This window comes from Malania oleifera, chromosome 6 (assembly GCF_029873635.1).
Source record: "Malania oleifera isolate guangnan ecotype guangnan chromosome 6, ASM2987363v1, whole genome shotgun sequence".
NCBI classification, from domain to species: domain Eukaryota; kingdom Viridiplantae; phylum Streptophyta; class Magnoliopsida; order Santalales; family Ximeniaceae; genus Malania; species Malania oleifera.
Window position 1 is genome coordinate 39,293,785 of NC_080422.1, and position 20,962 is coordinate 39,314,746.

The following is a 20,962-nucleotide window of genomic DNA, read 5'->3' on the forward strand; positions in this document are numbered from 1 at the left end:
TGCCCATTGTATTGATATCATTTTTGAAGAGATTGGAAAAAGAGAGGCAATAAGCACAGTGATCTTGTAGGGGAGATAGGTCACTTATTTTATATATAATCATGGATGGTTGCTTGCTAAAACGAGGGAGCATTGTCAAGGGGATATTGTGCATTCAGGGGCCACACGATTTGCTACAAACTACATTACCCTTGATATCCTACAAAAAAAAAAAAAAAAAGAAGTAGGTTTAAAATCTCTATTCACATGTGATGAATGGGCTGAGCATGCTCTTAGTCGAACAAAATTGGGTAGAGAAATTGAAAGCACAGTTCTTAACCATCAATTTTGGGATAGAGTGGCAAAAGTTTGTAACATTTATGAGCCTATATATCGAGTATTGCGTATAGTCGATTGTGAAGTGTGGCCAACATTAGGAGTTGTGTTTGAAGCAATAAGGGTGATGAAAGAGGCCATTGAAGTAGGTGCAAGAAGTGCAAGATGGGTTCTCAAAGTAATCAATGACCGGTGGGAAAGAACCCTTGAACATCCTCTTCATGTAGCAGGTATAAAATATTTATTAATTTCAAGAAATTCATATATCAAAATACTTATTACATATTTATATTTTACTTCATTTGATTGACAACTTATTTTTTAAATCCAAAAAGCAATACAAAGAAGATGTTGGGGAAGATCCTTATTTTCTTGATGTAGCTCACAAAGTTTTAACACCCTTGAACCACATTCGTTGGGCCTGGATCAAATTGGAAATGGGGTATATTTTTAAAATAAAATTTAAATAAAATAAGTCTTAATTCATGTTTAATTATTCAATAACAATTTTTTGTTTTAGATTATTCTATTTAGAGATGCTAAAAGAAGCTTTGGAGAAGTAGCTGCTAAAGCAGCTAAGGCAACCATGACACCTGGTAAGTATTTATATATAAATGTACAATACAAAGTTACAAACCTCAAGTACAATCTATGAAGTACTAACTCATGTTCTTAAAATATTTTGCACAACTGATTGGTGAATGATGTATGGATCAAGTGCTCCAATCCTAAAGAAGCTAGCATTGTGCATTTTGTCACAAACTGCATCTTCATTAGCTTGTGAACGAAATTGGAGCACATTTGCACTCATTCACACAAAGCAAAGAAATAGAGTAGCCTACACCAGACTTCTGCAGCTTTTTTTTTGTTATTACAACGTAAAGCTTTGAATGAGAGATTTGGAGGTCGAAATGGACAAAGTGGCTGAACAAGATCCCCTTAACCTTCTTGACATATCAGTTGAATTGGGTGATGAGAATGAGTATCCACTTTTTCAGTGGATTAGACCATCCCATCTTGATGAACAAGACAGAAGCCCCCATCCACAAATGGCCAAAAATGCACGAGATGACTTTGGCATTGATGTTAATCAAGTGATGGTAGAAGAAGTAATATCTAGTAGTGATGATTCACAAATGAATCTTGGGTCTAGATATCGAACTTCATCCACTATGCCCTCTGGTGGTGATAATGATAATGACAACGATGATGCTGGTGGTGACGGATCTAACCTCGGCGGTAGCAGTGGGCAAGGTGGTGATGGTGGGGGACCATGGAGGAATTGAAGGATGACAAGATTATAGACCAGAAGTGGAATATACATGTCCTCCCCAAATAGAAGATGAGGGTCCACAGAGAAACACGTCTAGTTGATAGGCAGTACAGTCGTAGAAAGGGAAAAGGGAAGATGCATCAAATAGAAGAGGATACCTTTCCCCTTAGTATGGAATCTATGAGTATAAGAATAGAGCATGACTCTAATTGTTTTAGTGGTTATGAATCTACACAGAACAGCTCCTCACAATCTACATATGGCCCCATTTTCATATGCAAATGAGCAGGCACAACAATATGGAAATTGGCAACCACATGCCAATGGGTATGGACAAACGGGCCAAGAATATGGGTATGACCAGTATGCAAATGCAAAACAATCCTATGGACATACACAACAAGTAGAACCTACAAGAAGACATCCTAGTACACGAAGATCTTTTGGTCGAGTAAAAATTGCCATGAACCAAATGACTATGGAGGAGTATGAACAACATGTACACCTATACTCAATATTTTGGAAGTTAAATGACATGGAGTGATTATTGTAAACAATATATGTCATCTCAAAATTCTAATGATAGGGATAGGAGAGATGACTTTGAGCCACTAGGAAAGTCCATGTGGTATTAGATCATTATATGTATGATATTCATTGAAAATGTAGTTGTTTTGTTGCCTTCAATCATTAAAGGAATAGCTTCAAAACTTTATAATCATTTGAATGTTCTTCACTTCATAGTTTGTTTCGCGATGTGCAGTTATATCCTACACACTTAAAACTTGTCATATATGCATTTTTTTTAAATGTATTTTGATACCATATTAAGCATAATCATCTATTCTAATATTTCCTAAAATTTTATTGTAAATTTCCATCATTTACTATAAATTTATGTAATTTCTTTAAATTGAAATTGAAATTGAAATTGAAATCAAAATTTCCATCGAATTCGAAATTTAAGTTCTGGTTTCCACTTAATTAGTGCACAATATGCCTAGTAATAGTATAAACTCATTCAACAGAAAAGTAAATGCAGACACTCATGCAATTCATGAAATTAAATTAAATTTACCATGACTTAAAAGGTAGGGATATCACAAAAACAAACGATGAGCAACACTTCCTTGGGCAATGAGATAAATTTTAACGAACTTATGATTAATGCAGGCAACAAGAATAGAATCTAGGCTTCTTGACAACCATTGTTTAGATACCATGTAAGATCACCATAACTCTTCTCATGCCATATTGGGATTTGGGGTCTTGGGAGGGCATGATGTATGAGCCTTGCCTCGACAATTAGGGAGGCTGTTTCTGTGACTGGAACTTGTGACCTTCTGGCTAGAGGGTAACACCCTTACTATTGGTCAATGCTTGCCCTCATAGCATGTTAGATCACCAGAAGAATGATGGCACTCTGACATCCCAAATGCTCCTAATAAGTCTCTTGTCAACCGATTGAACCTTTGTTTGCTAAGCAACACTTAAGGGAAAATATTTAACAGAATCCAGGTCTCAAAATCATGCAGTTAGCAATAAGACTTTCACATGAATGAAAAATAATTGATTGCAAACTAACATAAGCTACTAATTGGTATTGAATTAACCATTTTGGATCAACAATTCAATCCAAAAATATAGAATGGATATGAAAACCAATGAAGAATATATACTCAGAAAACTATATCAAAACATAAAGACTGTTCTATATAATTAATTTAATTTTTGGGCAGGGCACCATATTCTCTTACACCCACACTTGTGAAATTCATTCAAACAATCTAAAATTTCTACATAAATTTAGTTTATTTCCACACTTATGAAAAATCACTCAAAGAGTCTAAAATTCTTAGAAAATTTGGCATAATTGCTCTTGCACTTGGGAAAATGAAATATTAATTTTAAATTTAGAATGTTGAAATTGATTACCTAACAATATAGATGAGAATGAAAATTAAGCTTTTTATTCGAACATAAAAATATCACCCCTAGTGCACGAGTCTCCCATGCCATCAGGGGGCTTTGAGGAGGGCAAGGTGTATGCAATCTTATGTCCATATTTGGTGAGACTGTTTCAATAATTTTAACCTCTGACCTTTAGGTTTAAATCTAACACCCTTACCATTGACTCATAGTTCGCCCTCTGACTTTTTACCCCAACATATTTTTCTTAATTTTTCCTTCTTATAGAAGCAATTAATTTTAGTTTTAGACTTTCTAATATGCTTTCAATTCTCTATTTCTCTCTCTCTCTCTCTCTCTCTCTCTCTCTCTCTCTCTCTCTCTGTTTTTTTTTAGTTTAAATGTCTGGAATTTGATTATATCTAGAAAAGGGAATAAACAATTTTCTGCCTATGGATGTACCTAATTCTCTGTACACAAAACTTGTGCAGGATAGAGGCAATAATGACATAGACAATAATGACATAGATTCTGAAGAAGAAGAGCTTGCTGAGATAACTAACTGGGAAGCAGTTGGCTGGCTTATTATCTTGACTCTTTGGGTCTCTGTACTGTCTGGATATCTTGTTGACGCCATACAGGTAAAACATCAGTACTGGTTGACCTTGGCATTCTGCTACATCATTGCTTTGTCAATTAATTGGTACTCTGCTGCATCATTTCTTTACCAATTTATATGCTTTGGGATTGCTGTATTTTGATGATTTGTCTGATTTTTATGGATTAGGTGGAAGGAAAAAAGCAACAAATAATACTTTTTTTTTGGGTTTCCCTAGGTCTGAATTATGATTTTTTTTTTAATTTCTTTAGGACATCATTATACAATCACCAGGAATGATGCAAAATGAAAAGAGATGATAAATAGCTCCTGGTTACGTTTGGAATCATGTACAAGTGACTTGATGCAAGATGGGAAGGGACAAGGCAATTCAGATTAAAAACCTATGTTTCTTAAGAAAACCCACCTGCCTTCTTTGGAAATCTTCCCTTTTAATGGATCAAATTAGAACTTCTTGAAATATTTTTACCGAAAAAAATAAATATGATAAAACCCACAAAGTGATAATTAATGAAATAAACAGTTAATTAAACTAAGCTGGTCACCTTGTGCTTTTTCAATACATTTTACTTCTAGGTTGTTTGTCGACTTTGTGGCTTTATATCGCTCTATATCATGGCTAGAATAGTAGCAAAGCCTAAGCAATGTCACTATCATGGTCGTTGATCAATATGTCAAGCGTCGTGGAGATACCCTAGCTAAAAAAAAAAAAAAAAAATTTACAGAATGTTTCGGATAAATGATGTTTGCCATTGGAGTGGCCACCCATGGGATAAAAGAAGTAAAAAAGAGCTACATCAGACCGCCCTTGAAACCCAGGGCAAGTCACTCAAAGAAATCCCCCTAAAACCCTGGTAGAAAAAGGCCTAAAAGATGGGAGGAAAACCACCTGTCCCAAAGAAGATGCACTGGTGTGACCTAATCTTGAAACGTGTCATTTTTTCTTGTCATCGTAACACCTAAGGAATATAGAACTAGAAGCATTACCTGTGTGGTGTCATAAGATCTTTCTTATTGATGTAGAACTGATCGGAAAGTGGGGAAGAAAAAGAAAATAAAAGGAAAAATTAGAGAAAAAGTAGGAAATTTTGAAATGGAATCCCGGTTTTTGGGGGGGGGGGGAACATAAATTCATTAGGTTTAAATTTTCATTTATGCTAGTTGTTCCCAGGTACGTAATGAAGCTTTTTTGCAGTTTACATGTTTTGTGGACAATTGTGATCATCACTAGCTCCCTTGGGCTAGGAAAAACTCACATTTTGCAAGAATAGAAGATGTATTGCTTCAAGAAGTCAGGTTCAAGATGGCGCAACTCATTCACATGTTTGCATGAAACCGCTCAGAGCTATGTTCATCTTTTTGTGGAATGATGATCTATCATGGTATTAGAGCCAAGGTTACCAGTTTGTTCTATGCTATTATTATTGTGGTGCTATGCTGGGTCAGTGGCATCCCCATTTAGATCATCCTTCCTTGGCAAAGCTACAACAACTTATTCCAAGTTGAAAGCCTATATTATAAAGAATGTGAATCTTGCGTGTTTAGGAAACATCATCTCCCTTCTTTTCTCATTTGTGTTAGTGCTTGTAGTCAATCTTTATTTGCCTTAGTTCATTTTGATATTTGGGGTCCTCATTGTGTCAAAAGCCAATTTAATTTTTAATTCTTTGCCACCTTTGTTTTTGGCTATTCAATAAGGACATGGTTGTATTTATTGAAGGATAAACTAGAATTATGGTCAATATTTAAACAATTTTATTTTGAAAAAAAAAATCAATTAGGCATTGATATCGGAACATTTTGGTTCTTATAACAATTTGGAGTAGATTGAAAGTCAATTTTATATTTTTATTTATTTTTATTTTTATTTTTTGTTGGCCATTGTATTTTTTAGCCAATGTTTTAAAAGGCGTTGGCGTAAGGCAAGGCGTGCATTTTAACTCTTAAGAGGCGAGGCTTAAGGCTTAAGGCTTAAGGCGTTGGGGCGTAAGCCTTTTAAGAATTTGTTTTTAAGATAAAAATATGTAAATAAATTTATATATTTTAAAAATAAGGAAATTTAAAAGAATTACAAATATAATGTAAGAAGAAAAAATTATATATACTTTGCAAACTGCTTGTTGGCCATCCAAAAATTGCCAACTTGAATACATGACAAAAATCATGACAAGAGATAGCTATACTATTACAAAGTTCAAACTATTTTCTTGATTTAAGATACAACTCTCAATTATTTTGGAAAGATTGAGGTCCAAGAGTTCTAGAAATCAACTCATATTATGACATTCCTTTTATACAAACATGTTAAAATTATTTAACTAATTCTTACTTGAGAATCACACACCCAAAATGCGCAAGCTTGAACTAAAAAGGCGCAAAAGGTGTGCCTTCTGTGAAAATGCGTAAGCCTCAACATGAATTGCGTTAGCCTTTTTGGAATTTGGTATTTTAGATTAAGCCTGAAGGTGTTTTTGGTTTGTTGTGCATTGAGGTGAGCCTCGAGGCAAGCTTTGATTGAGCCTTTTAAAACACTGATTTTAACTCAAAACAATTTTAGTGTATACTTTATATTCAAAATAGAAAGGTTTTTTAGAGTGTGAAAATGCCAAATGATTGATGAATCACGACATCACTCCAAGACACTTTACGTACATTCATTTGACACAATAGGGGATGAGTGACTTCAAGGATATGTCTATTTTTCCTCTTTGCAACTCCATTTTGTTGGTGGAGTGTGAGCCCAAGATGACTAATGAATCATACTAGACTTAGTCATATAGTTAGTAAATTGGGTATTGAAGTACTCCTTAGCATTATCATTACAAATTATCCAAACAGGCAAATCAAGTCTTTATTTTGGAACAACAGACACAAAAAGACATGAAATAATTCAAACTATCCTTTATTAAATAAACCCGAGTTTTGCTTGAATAGTCATCTATGAAAGTTACAAAACATCGTAAACCCAGCTTTGACAGAGCTTAACTAGGACCCCAAGCATAAGAAAGGACTAAAATGAAATGGCTTACTGCCTGTTTATTAACTTGGGAAGCAAATGGAACATAGTGATACTTTTCCAATTGACAAGACTCACACTCAAGACTAAACACAGAATTCCGAGTGGGAACTAGTTCTTTTAACTTGTCTAATGAAGGATTACGAACGATGTAGTGTATTTGGAGTGGTGTAATAGCAACAGTGCAGGCAGTAGAAGAAGATAACAACTCAAAATACTAAAGTTTGCCACCCTTACGTCCTTATTCAATCCTCTTCAAATCCTAATTGACAATAGAATGAGGAGAGGATGTTATTAAGCAATGCATGGGTTTTGTAATCTTGCCAGCTGACATACAATTGAAGAGAAACTTAGGAATATGCAAAATAGAAAAGAGAGAGACAAAAGAAGTGGGATTCACTATCCCTATTCCCTTGATAGCAGTAGTGGATCCATCATCAAGGGTAACATGAGATAAGCTTTCAGAATACCATATAGTGGAATAGAAATTGGTTATAGCTGTCATGTCTTGAGTAGTAGTATAATCTATAACCCAAGGACTAGTAGGAGAAATACTGGATGGTAGGCAAGTTGGTACGGTTACCTATGAGAGCAACAAATGCAATGGAAAGAGAAGATTGCTGGAATGGTTGATATTGATGGACCTTTGAATGCTCTTCCTTTGGCTCCCACTTTTTGAACTAAGAAAACTGGAATTTACATTTCTGGAACACCTCTAACAGAGGGACAAATAGTCAATTTTGAAAGAACTTACAAATGATATTAGAAGTATTCGCAATCATATTGGAAATTCCATTTTCCTTACAATTAGTACCCTAGAAGTAAAAAAAATAGCCAAATTTGGCGGCTGCATTGGCAATTCATGGTGGTTTTTTATCATGAAGATTCCAACACTACACAATTGTATGTCCTTGTCTACAATGAGTGTACTTCCGTGGGGGCCTCTACCACATCCATCCCTTCCATGACAACCATTTGAACTAGGACCTTTTTTATCAGAGCAACAAATGCAATGGAAAGAGAAGATTGCTGGAATGCTTGATACTGATGGACTTTTGAATGCTCTTCCTCTCCCTCTTTTTGAACTAAGAAAACTGGAATTTATGGCTGCTGCATTGGCAATTCGTGGTGGTTTTTTATGATGAAGATTCCAATACTACACAATTTTATGTCCTTGTCTACAATGTGTGCACTTTTGTAGGGGCCTCTACCACATCCATCCCCTCCACGACAACCATTTGAACTAGGACCATTTGCAACTACTTGATGGAAAATCAGAATCACCTAGACGAACAAAAGCGGTCTTCTCAAAGCCAAGGGCCCAAGACTAAGGGCTGTTTGCTGAAGGTAGCATGAAGGGCGGGAGAATAAATATCCCAAATGACATCTTTGCATTGCGAAGGAGACTAGACAGCCTCAAGCTCAAGTTTCAAACCTGCTTGGACATGAAGGATTTTCATTTGCTTCCTTTGCTTTTGCATCTCATAGACATTGGTTGTTACAGCCTTACAGCTTACATGATGTTATGTTCCTTGTGGATGCGCTTCATCTCTGCACAGTACTCCATGACACTTTGATCTCCTGTTCTAACTCAAAATACTCCTGGGATAGATTGTACATATGTGGAATGTTATTGGAATAATAAAATCTTGACATAATCCTCAATAGTGTTTTAAAAGGCGAAGGCATTAGGCAAGGCATTTTACCCCTGGTGAGGCGTTGCGTAAGCTTTTAGAAATTTAATTTCTTTACTAAAAATACACATATTATTAATACTAAACTTTGAATAAATTTTTTTGAAACAATTAAAACATCTAGTATGCAATTTTTGATCCTAAATGGTTTGAAGTACCACTAGATTGGGACTTTACATCCCACCATGCATATGCCTTTGTTGGTTTAAAGGAGCCATGTGTCCTTGAAAATATATATATATATATTTATATATAGAAAAATACATCCCACAACATCTTTTGTGTCTCTTGACTCCCTTGTCTTCTATTCTCTTAGCATCTCTCAACTCCTTCCTTAGTTGTTTGGTTCACTGAAGTGAGAGTGTTGAAGGCTGGAATTAGGTCCTCGACATGGAAAAGAGATCGCTCAAGAAGATGAGGGCACACATTTTGAGAAGGTGTGAGGTTGGCTACAACTGAGTCAGATCAAAAGAGAGTGAATATTGGGAATTGTGATGCTTGAATAATTGAAGAAAGATGACAACTCAATTGTCTTGTTGGAGTTGTCTCGCTAGGAGTTGCCTTTACTTCGTAACTTGCACAAAGGTTGGGTCCGAAATGTGTATAAACGTCTGTTGAGGTGTGACATGCGTGTTCTTTTGGCTGAGGCATACGTATAGCTCCAAAGTGCAAACACCTTTTGAGACTTTGCCTTCTATATTATGACTTGGGGCATTTTATCCTTAAAATGCATCAAGTGGTGTCCTAAGTAATGCCTTTTAAATCATTGATGCTAAATATCCTTGTATATTGCATGCACATCCGTGCAATTTGGGGTCACATTGAGTTCCACAATAGAGCTATGTCAGCCCTTCAATTTGAGAAGAATGCTAGTGGAGTTGCATGAGAGAAGATAGTTGGGAAGTTGGGTAAAGGAGTTTAGACTAATACCCCTTGGAAGACTTCGAGCATTCGGGAACAACTTCTAAGAGCCAACCATCACTTAATGCTTTAAAAGTCAAGGTTTTGGGCATTGAGATGTACAGTGTCCTAACCAAGTCATGGCTGTCACGAAAAAAGAAGATGATGATGGCACTCGAGTAGTTGAAGCTAAAACAGAAATCCCTAGCGACTTAGATGATGATGGCAATGTGAAAATCTGTTTAGTGCTTCAACATATGCTCTTTTCCTACAAGGTTGAAGAAAAGGGCAGGCCAACATCTTTCAAAATCAGATGATATGCCAGGAGCAGCTTTATACACTGGTTATTGATCTTCGTAGTTGCTTAAATCTAGTGTTGAAAGAAGCTGTGAAGAAGTTAAATTTGGCAGTTGAGCCTCATCTTTAGGTGCCTTACATACCCAAGACCATTACATTCGAGATGGTTAAATTCATGGTGATGGATACCTTGGTACTTTCACTGACTCGATGGAGTTGAGTTCTTTCTGGAAGGAGGGAATTGATGTAGGACGAGAAGCGAGTATTTGGATGGATCATTTTGACCCAATTTGGAGGCCTATGTCAAAGAATAGAGTCAATAGCTTATTGGGTTCTAAACCCAAATGTGTTTTTATTTAGTTTTTAAATTGTGCGTGTTTACTTTACTTTTATTGGGGTTAAGTATGTTGAGGGCTTGTCTGTAGTATTTGTGTATTCTAGGGAAATGTTTGTAATGCAATGTAGTTTTAGGGGTATATATGTAGTTTCATGTGTTTAGAGGCTTCCTTATAAATAGTGTGTGAAAGCCATGTTGTAGGCGGTTGTTGAACTTGAATTGAAGTGAAGGTGAGTTCCACCCTTGTATCTCCTCTCTCCTCTCTTGCCCTTCCTTCCTCTTCAATTTCTCCTTATCTCTCCCATGGCTGCAGATCCTTGGTGCTGCCCCTACATCAATGGTCTCTCCCTCTATTTATAATATATGCCAACTACATTACAGTGAGCATAATAACCTTTCTAACTCACATTAGTCCTCACTAAAACGGCAATAACACACAGCAATAATACTAAATATCTAAAGTAGCCAGTAACATTATGTTTAATGAAAGGATTAATTATATTGAGGTTGACTGCCACTTTCCTACAGATGCTGAAGTCCATTTCCTAATTCTTTTGACCCACAAAAATTTGGCAATTCCTCTCCAACTAAATGCAGTAACGTACTAAACGACAGCAGACAAATACAAGTCAATCTCTTGGCAGTCAGTTGCATGTTTGCATGCAATTTGAGGATTAAGTTCTTTCTTTTTGATAATCTTTGAGCTTAGAAACATTTTTTTTGGTCAACACATTTGCTTGTTAAGTGATTTTTTTTTAACTGAATCATGTTTCAGAGGCTAGATCGTTATAAAGTTTGGTTGAACATTTGATAGTTTCTCCGCTTTCATTTCAGGGAGCATCTCACTCGTTGAACCTGCCTGTGGCTTTTATTAGTGTCATCCTGCTTCCACTTGTGGGAAATGCTGCAGAGCATGCAAGTGCAATCATGTTTGCCGTGAAAGACAAGCTTGTGAGTGCTTTGGAACTTCTTAGATTTGTGTGGGCACACCCGCAAGAGAGAGAGAGAGAGAGAGAATAAATGCTAATTCTTACACTATCTTGCAGTTTTCTGCACAGTTTGTTACTCATGCACATGAGCATATCATGCTTGCTAGTTTTCAAGCCAATCAAATATCTACAAAAACTAATCTTTATCTTTTACTCTCTCTCTCTCTCTCTCTAAATATATATATGTATGTGTGTGTGTGTATATATATAATATTTAATTGTTGAAAATTTTATGATAGTAATTACAGTTAGTCAACATAAAATCTGCGTGATGCGCATGATTTAATGAAATATGAGCCGTATAAAAGGATATGGATGGGTTTTTACATTGGTGTGAGTTGGTGTATTGTGTGTATGTATCTGCATCTCGATTTGGTTTACTTTTAAGCTCTGTTCTACAGGACAGCACACTTGGAGTTGCAATTGGGTCATCTACTCAGATATCTATGTTTGTGGTAAGGCCTTGAGACCTTGCTGGGCAGTTGTTGCTCGTTGTTATCTAAAAAATTTAAGAATGTTGTCATGCTCTGGCACTATTGGTCACTATAATGCAGTTTTTTCCTGAGTCTTGTTTTATATAATTTAATTTTCTGCTACCAGGTGTGACCTGAGCAATTTAAATTGCCTTTGGAGTTTGGGCATTTATATATTGCAAGAGATCTCCTTTTTGATCAATTTTGCCACACTTACTAATATTGTGTTATTGATAATTTCAGATTCCCTTCTGCGTAGTTGTTGGTTGGTTTATGGGGCAACCAATGGATTTAAATTTTCAACTCTTTGAGACTGCCACACTCTTTATAGCAGTATTAGTGGTGGCATTCATGCTGCAGGTTTGCATTGGGGCTCTGTTTTTTATTTTTTTTTTCCCCTTCTTTCAGTTATGTCTGTCGGTCGCAAAAATGAATATTTCTATCATGTTAGTTATGCCTCATATTTGTAAATGCATTTTTTACCACTGCATATGCCTCATCTTTTATTCTTCTTTCACATCACAAAAAAGGCATGACCATTAAAAACACTCAATACAGGATGCACATGACTGAGTAGCAGGAAAAAGGAGGCTGAAACAAATCTAAAACCAGGCAGAAGATCACAAATCAAGAGCCAATCAGAGGGAAAAATGAGAGGTGGAGGTGGAGAGAAGACTAAGCAACAATCAAATCACTCAAATTTGAATGTTTTTATTGCTCTGATGTCATGTTATGAATCTAAACAATCTAATCAACTATCAATAGAAGTATAGAACAAGGATTAGGATCAGCCATGTTGTAAAGAAGACACAAAAAGGAGTGAGTGTCAGACCAAGAAGAATTACTCTCCCAAACCTAATTATATTTCCGAGGACAAAAATGTTCCAGAACTAATAAAACTAACACAACCCCGTGCTAAAAACGAAAATTACTAAAACTATAATGAACTCTTAAACCTACATCATTTTATTTTTATTTTTTATTTTTTGAGTTTGACAATGATGGGTGTGAGATTTTGTTATTGGAACAATGTTGCACCAAAGGTTTGCTTTAGAAGCACCAAATCAAGGTTCCAGCTGAGGTTTGCTGTGCATTGTGCAGGAGGGCAATGTACTATGGTCGACTGCCACATTGCCAGGGACTTGTTATGAAGAGAAATTATGCCATATGTTAATTTAAATAATTAATGAGTGTTTTTTGCTCCTTCTGAATAACCATATGTTAAATTATCAGTGGGTGTTTTGGCTCCTTCTGATTAGTTCATTTCATGAATATCATAGGAGCCTTATAATAACTGATGTAGTTTCAAAGGCTTGAAAGTGCATGGTTGAAGTAGGTTCTTTAATCTGCAGCCTGTTGCATTCTCTTAATCCTTTCTGTTGTAAAAGCTTGAAAACAGATCGATCTTAAATATATGTTTCTGCATGTGCCATTGCCATATTAATGAATTTTGTATCCTTGCTTTCTTTGTTTCAGGAAGGGAAATCAAACTACTTTAAAGGTTTGATGCTTATTTTGTGCTATCTCATAGTTGCAGCCAGCTTTTTTGTACATGTTGATCCTTCAAATGGTGAGTTTATCCAATTTTGATCGAGTGTGAAAACATAAAGCATTTGGCATTGACATTTACATATTTCTTCAATTATTGCTATTGATTTTGCCTTGAAAGGTCCTGATTTGACAGACTTATTTTTTTTTTCCTGGTTGTAACTCAAAACCTGGGACCAGTGGTTAGGATCATGGTCCAGAAATTAGCTACATGTGCAGATGCAGAGTGCATCTTTTCCTTTTATAAATTTTATTAATTTGGATTTTTATTTATTTCAAGGGGTTTATCCTTCGTTTTGTGCGGTTTTTTATGTTCGATTTCTAGGGGCTCTTTAGATTGGTTGGAAGGAATAGAGAACCGCCATAGTTCCATTAAGCAATAAAGTGAAATCTTGTCTCTGCTCTTACAGTTCATATTTGTATGTTTGTAAGAGTGTATTTGCATTGTTAAAGCTTCCCATGAAAATTGAGAACAGTGACAAAAAAAAAGGAAAGAGAAAAAGTGAGCTTACTGTAGAATGACAACTATGCTCAATTGTCCATTTGAAATTTTTTTGTAAAAGCAAATCTGTGATTCACATTGTGTTATCTCTAGGCTGCAAAGGACCTGACCTGAGCCGAGCAGCATGTTCACGATCCTCTCGGAAGAAGAGTAACTGAGCTCAGGCTTGTTCCGATTTGAGCTCAGAAACCAACCTCGAGCTCGGCTCTAATTGTAATTAATGGTTTAAACTCGGCTTGACCAAAACCAAAACCAAACCGTTTTAATATTTTAGAAACCCTACTCATGCCCATTTGATATGCTTAAAACAAGATACTAAAGTAGGCCAAAAAGAAATTAGGCCCACTAGTAAAATGATGTGGACCAAAAGGCTCACAAGCTGCAAGCGCACCTACAACTAAAGAGTGGATATCAAGCAGGTCCACGATGAAGCAGGACCGCATGTTGTAGGATGATGAGGAGAAAATGGGCAGTGGATTTTATAAACTGTTAAGGAGCCATGTTTTCTTTGGATTTTTGATGTGGGACAATGTCTTCCAAGCAGGTGGCCCTTTCAATGCTCTGTCCATTGACCCTGCAGCCTACATTGATTCCAAGGACAATCTAGCTAATCCTCTGTGCGTTTAAGTTCAAAATCCCTATACCAACAATGTCAAATACAAGCCAAGGAAAAAAAAAAGGGAAGAAAAAAAAAAAAAAACAATGCCAATAACTAATTGTCTTGCCAGCAGGAGCCTGCCTGGATTATAATGAAAAGCACCCATTTTTTGACACCAAGCATGTGGCTCTTTTACCTCTAACTCTCAATTCCCATGATTCCCAATTCCCACTGTTAGAGGTTATTTATGTCTTTTAGTATTATCATTATTAAGTGTGTTAGTATGTTAATTAGTGAGAGTTAGTAAGGGTATTATTTTCGTTACAATGTATTTGATTTGTATTATAAATAGAGAGACCTATCTTCAAGTTGGGTCATTCATTTTAATCAAAATCTCAACATGGTATTAGAGCATGATCCAATCTAAACCCTATTATGCTCAACCGTCGCCGAAAAACACATTCCTGTCGCCGCCCTTACCAGGTCCACCTCCATCCTTCATTATTTTACAAAACCAACCATATAGCCAAAAACAGAACCCTCTGAAGCCTACCCCCACAAAACCCCATTGATGGAAACAGCCTCACCCATTGCCATGCGCCGGCCAACTACCAGAAGTGCCAACCCCATGCACTGGTGCACGAGAGAGTTTCTGGCCACCTTTATTTTTTTTCCCTCTGCCATTTTCTAATTCCTTCTCTAGACAATATTATCAAGCTGTTGGGCATGTTTTTTGCTAAAAAATCCAACCTTTTTCAACCATGCACTCACGGTAATCTGTTAATTTTTGTTTGGTGTTTGTAAAGGCTTCTTTTCGTGAGTTTCTTGGAGCAGTGGCAGTGTTCGTAAATTAAGTTGTGAGGCTCTGGCAGTGCTATATCAGTAGGTGAGTCGTTCACCTCCTCCATGGCTGTGTCGGTGCTTAACATAGTTTGTGGTTGTCCCAATTAGTTTTGATTGTTCTTTTTGTTTGACATTGGTGTGGCTGCAAGTTTGCGAGTGTTGGGATGGAGTTTGAATCCCAAAAATATATTTCAACATCACTGCCATAGATAATGACTCAAAAGTTGGATGGAAAGAATTATGTTCAATGGTCTAAAGTTGCGTGGGTTTATTTAGCAAGATTAGGAAAACCTGACCACTTGCTCCAATCTGATCCTTCTGATGAGAAGAGAAAAGAAGCGTGGATTCAAGAAGATGCCTTGATTTTTTCCCTCTTGTAGTATTTGATGGAGCCACAGATTGCACGAATGTGTATGCATCTAGATACGTGCAAGGAGATTTGGGATTATGCCAAGCTTCTATACTTTAATGACATTACTCATATATGTGATCTATCACAAGAGTACTTTTAGTTACAGCAAGGAGGTTAGAGCATTGCGGATTATTTTGGAGAGATGAAGTGGATCTTAACGATCTGCAACCTACAGCTACCGACATTCGTGAGATGCAGAAGTAGAGGGAGCAGATGATAGTCCTTTGGGTTCTAGTGGGCTTGAGACCCAAGTTTGGGCTTGGGACCCAAGTTTGAGGCAATCTGGTCCTAGATACTTATTTGTGCCTAGTTGCCATCATTTGTCGATGTTTATTTTTGTGTCCTTCGTGCTTCCTTTAGCACACATTCTCTTACTCTTGCATCTAGCTTTGAGAGGACAGCCTTTGCTATACAAAGTGATTCTAGTTCTCTACCAAACAACCGCAAAAGTTGTCGAGGTGGTTCGGGTGGTCGTGGTGGTGAGATGAACAAGGCAGAGGCACTCCTCGCAAGTGCACTCATTGTGGATGGAGCAGTCATACTATTGAGCATTGTTGGGATGTCCACGGTAGACCTTCACGTGTTACCAATGCAACCATCACCGACTTCACACCTTTGGGGGCAGCCAATACAGCCACCATCGACTCCACACCTATGGGGCTGAGTGAAGGGCAACGTAGTGTATCCATGTCAAAGGAAGAGTATTCCAAGTTCTAGCAGTATCAAGCGTCACAAAAAGCTTCTCTTCCCATTGCATATTTTTCCCAAACTAGTAATCCCATAGTATGCCTGTCATCTAGTACCTTTTGTCCTAGTCGGGTCATAGAATCCACTGTCATTGATCATATCACATGTCTACCTAATTTTTTCTCTACTCTTCAATATCCTGCAAATTTACCTTGTGTTACTCTTGTTGATGGATCCACCATTGTAGTCAAGGTATCGGGACTGTAAATTCCACTTCTTCTATTTCTCATCCTTCGGTTTTGTATATTCCCAAGTTTCCTTTCTATCTTATGCCCATTAGCAAGATTACTAAATCCATGAATTGTTCAGTAACTTTCTTCTCTGATTCTATGGTTATTCAGGATTTGAAGACGAGGAAGATGATTGGCAGAGGGCATGAAACTGGTGGACTTTATCACTTTGAGCTGCTATATCCTTCTACCGCCTGCACTGTTGCTACCATACTTCTTCAAATTCATTGTTGTCTTGGTCATCCTTCACTGGACGAGTTGAAATGTCTTGTTCCTAATTTGAATTCTGTGTCTAGTCTTGATTGTGAGTCTTGTCAGTTGGGAAAGCACTATCATGTCCCTTTCGCTTCCTGAGTCAATAAACGGGCTACGAGCCCTTTCATGTTAGTCCATTCTAATGTTTGGGGTCCTAATAGAGTTGTGTCCAAGTTTGGTTTTTTGTACTTTGTAACCTTTGTGGATGATTATTCAAGAATGGCTTGGCTATATTTAATAAAAGATCATTTTGAGTTAACTCATATATTTTGTGCCTTTTGTTTTGAAATAGAGACTAAATTTGGGTTGCTAGTTCGATTACTTTGAAGTGATAATGCTAAAGAGTATTTCAGTTCATAATTTGCTACTTATAGGACTCAGTTTGGTATTGTCTATCAATCATCTTGTTCCCGCACTCAGCAAATGAGTGGAAAATAGACATATCCTTGAAATCACCCGCACCTTACTTTATCAATTGCATATACCTAAAGTGTTTTGGAGTAATGTTGTACTTACTATTTGCTATTTGATCAACAGGATATCATCTTTGTTCTTAGTGGTAAAATTCCCTACTTCATTCTCTTTCCTAATTCACCTTTATTCTTTCTTCCTCCTCGTATATTTGGGTGTGTTCTTTGTTCCTTAACTAATTCTGGGATGGATAAGTTGGATCCTTGTGCTATAAAATGTGTCTTTCTGGGCTACTATATACTCAAAATGGATATTGTTGTTATAGTCCTATGCTGCATCGTTTCTTTGTTTCTGCAGATGTTATCTTCTTCTAGTCTACACCTTACTACACCCAATTCCTGAGTGCTTTTGATCGCAACGAGTCTCTTCCTCTACTTATCTTCTACATTCTACTTTGTTGTCCTTGCCCAAACAACCATCTGAGTCTCCATGTTGTTTGAGTCCTCCTTATAGTCTTGATCATCCTAATTTGTAGGTATATTCACAATGGTGGCTCCAAAGAAGAGAGTCCCCTCTAGCTTCTACTACCACGTCTTTGGTTTCCTTGTCTGATGATCATATTCCCAGGATTTTGATCCTCCCATTGTTGTTAGGAAAGTTAAATGCACATGGTCCCAACTCTGGGTGGAGGAATGCTATGGTTGAACTATTGAAGAGATGAATGCTTTACATGACAATGGCACTTGGGACTTGGTATCCCTTCCTCCTAGCAAGTTTGTGGTTGTATGTTGCTAGGTATACACTGTGAAAGTCAATCCCGATGGTTTTGTGGCTTGTCTAAAGGCCCGTCTTGTTGCTAAGGGATATACTCAGGTGTATGGTTTGGATTATTCTAACACCTTTTCTTCGATTGCCAAACTTATATCAATACATCTTTTCATCTCCTTGGCTACTACTTATCACTGGCCTCTACATCAGTTAGATGTGAAGAATGCTTTCTTGCATGGTAATCTTGAGGAGGAGGTTTATATGGAGCAACCACATGGGTTTGCTACATAGTGTGAGTTAGGCTTAGTGTGTTGGCTCAAAAAGGCATTGTATGATTTAAAACAGTTTCCCAAAGCATGGTTTGGTCGTTCCAATGTTGTACTTGAGTTTGGTCTTCGATAGAGTGCAATGAAGCACTCTGTGTTTAATCGTCATACTTCATCGGGTAGGATCCACCTTTTTGTTTATGTGGATGATATTGTTATTACAAGTGATGATGATAAAGGTATTCAGAGTCTCACATTTTTTGCAGACTAAGTTTCAAACTAAAGATTTGGGACTGTCGAAATATTTCTTTGGCATAGAAGTATCTAGATCTCATATGAGAACTGTTTTGTTACAGAGGAAGTATGTTCTTGATCTATTGGATGAAATTGGGTTGTTGGGATACAAACCGGCTTATACCTATGGATCCCATGGTTTTAAATCATAGTTACAGGTAAAATTGCATAATGGTCACACGTGTCGCGGGACACAAGAGTTGCAAGTGTAACGAGAAGTGTAACTGCGTGAATTTTTTTCGCGCATGCACAACATTGCCAAAATTAAAGAATAAGAATAAAATCCATTAATACATTATTTTTAATGAGTGTTGACTGCTTTTATTCAACCTACAAATGCTTTTTAATAGGCTAAGTGATTTTTATATGAATTTTAGTGCACTGTTTACAAAAAAAAATCAAATATATATAGATATATATATATATATATATTTATCGGTTGCACTACTTTAATGGGTAAAAAAAATGTAGAAATGTAATTAAAATGAAGAATTAATTAGTTAGAGACATAAAATTACTAAAAATGAGTCAATACTCTATATACACATACATGGATTTGAAAAATGATTGGTATCAATAGTTGACTACATGAATACAATATTACAACATAGCGTATGCTCCTAACGAGAAAAATATCGACCACCTCCAATTTTGACTCTTGAGGCATAACAATGTTTGGGTTAACACTTTAACAATGATATCCTTTATTTGACGACATTTACTCGGGCATCCCGTACTCCTTATGTACTAGCTAAAGATCTTCATTCTACAACCTGACTGCCCCTAGCACTCTTAGTCTTCGCCCTTCCATAGTTTGCTTTTAGAAGCTAATGTTTGCAATTATTTCTCCACTCCTTTCTTTTTTCCTTTCTAGGCTCTAGGGGAAACAACCACCTTAACAACATGGCCTAAAGGAATAACCATAGAGCACCCATCCTGTGGATGTTGTCTGCCCCTCTCATCTCCCAGTGGAGCAAGGGTTAAAGTCCCTCCTATAAGACCTAATTCTCTTTGGCCAGAAAAGTAATTCTTTTCAATTAAATAAACCACTGGCATATGTAAGAATCATTTGCCAGGATTTATTAATTCATTGCAAGCATTAGAATAGCAAGCTCATATTTAGGATCAGTCATAAAATGGAGTAAAGATTGGCTACAAAAGGAATTATACAAATGATTTTCGTTAGCCAAAGCTTGCTTATCAAAAGGATTCCTTGAACCTATAGAAAAACTTGAAAAAACCTTACTAGATTGATCAGAACAAGTCGATTTGTTGTAAGTCTCTGCCTCCTTCAGAAGTGCCCTAGGCTTTGAAGTTTCAATTCGATTACTATCTAGACAGTTATTGAGATCGTTAGGAACTTCTGAATTCCCAAATCTTTTAGTTGAGAAGAGGTCAAACATGTTATGAAGAACCGCAACATGACCAGAAATTGATAGAAAAACGAGAAATCAAAAAAGAAAAAAAAAAAAAAAACACAATGCAAAAAACCTATGATTTACGAGGTTTGACAATTTACGTCCTTGGAGTCAGATTATGTCACTGGTTCCACTATTCAGCAATAAGTACAAGTAGAGTGCCCTATCCCTTTTCCTCACTCACCTCATATTCAACAGTTTCCCTCAAATCGAGAATAATAAATTTTATATGACGACATAGGGCAAACTTCATAAAACACAAAATTACATAATCTGCTTGGGGGGATGGGGGGTGGGTGTACCCCTCTTTGACTTCCCCTCGTGAATTCGCAGACAAAAGTCGCACCTGGATACTGCTCGTGTCCATGTGTACTAGAAATCAGGCTCCACATACAACAAGACAAACATCCTCGTCTTCCCAAATATATTCCAGAAGCAGATTACTATCTTCTTCATACCAATCTACAATTTAGTATCGAAGTTGGAGAAGTTGTAGCTTTGTGTATTGGACTCTAGACTTCTTGTCAGTCTCCTTTGTTGATTGTGTTGTTGTTTCCACAGTTTTTTGTATGACCCCAGCCTTCTTTGCAAGCTTTTCCCATATTTGCACTCTGGATATTCTTCTACAAACCTAGTTCCGATGTTTCTGGTCTAACAAATGAAGGACTAGCAACATATTTTCCTTTCTTATCTCTTAGTGCTGTCTATGATTCTTCCATAGTGGTCGACAAGTTGCATGGAGCCATCTTCATAGATTCTTCCTTCCCATTTTATTCTCTAGCACCTCCAACTCCCTATTCAAATTCTCTAGTTCCTTCACCAACCATCTATCTTCATCTTCCTTGAATG

General features: G+C 36.8%; 1 protein-coding gene across 5 annotated transcripts in view; it reads left to right on the forward strand.

The window, feature by feature from the left end:
• Positions 1-20,962, forward strand: part of LOC131157539 (vacuolar cation/proton exchanger 3-like) — an 84,669-nt gene that overhangs the window by 50,954 nt on the left and 12,753 nt on the right. For all 5 annotated transcript variants that reach the window (XM_058111769.1, XM_058111772.1, XM_058111774.1 and 2 more), the window contains 5 exons: positions 3,988-4,137; positions 11,194-11,310; positions 11,750-11,803; positions 12,065-12,181; positions 13,298-13,391. In XM_058111769.1, coding sequence (XP_057967752.1) covers positions 3,988-4,137; positions 11,194-11,310; positions 11,750-11,803; positions 12,065-12,181; positions 13,298-13,391 — 532 coding nt within the window. The remainder of the gene's footprint in view (positions 1-3,987; positions 4,138-11,193; positions 11,311-11,749; positions 11,804-12,064; positions 12,182-13,297; positions 13,392-20,962) is intronic.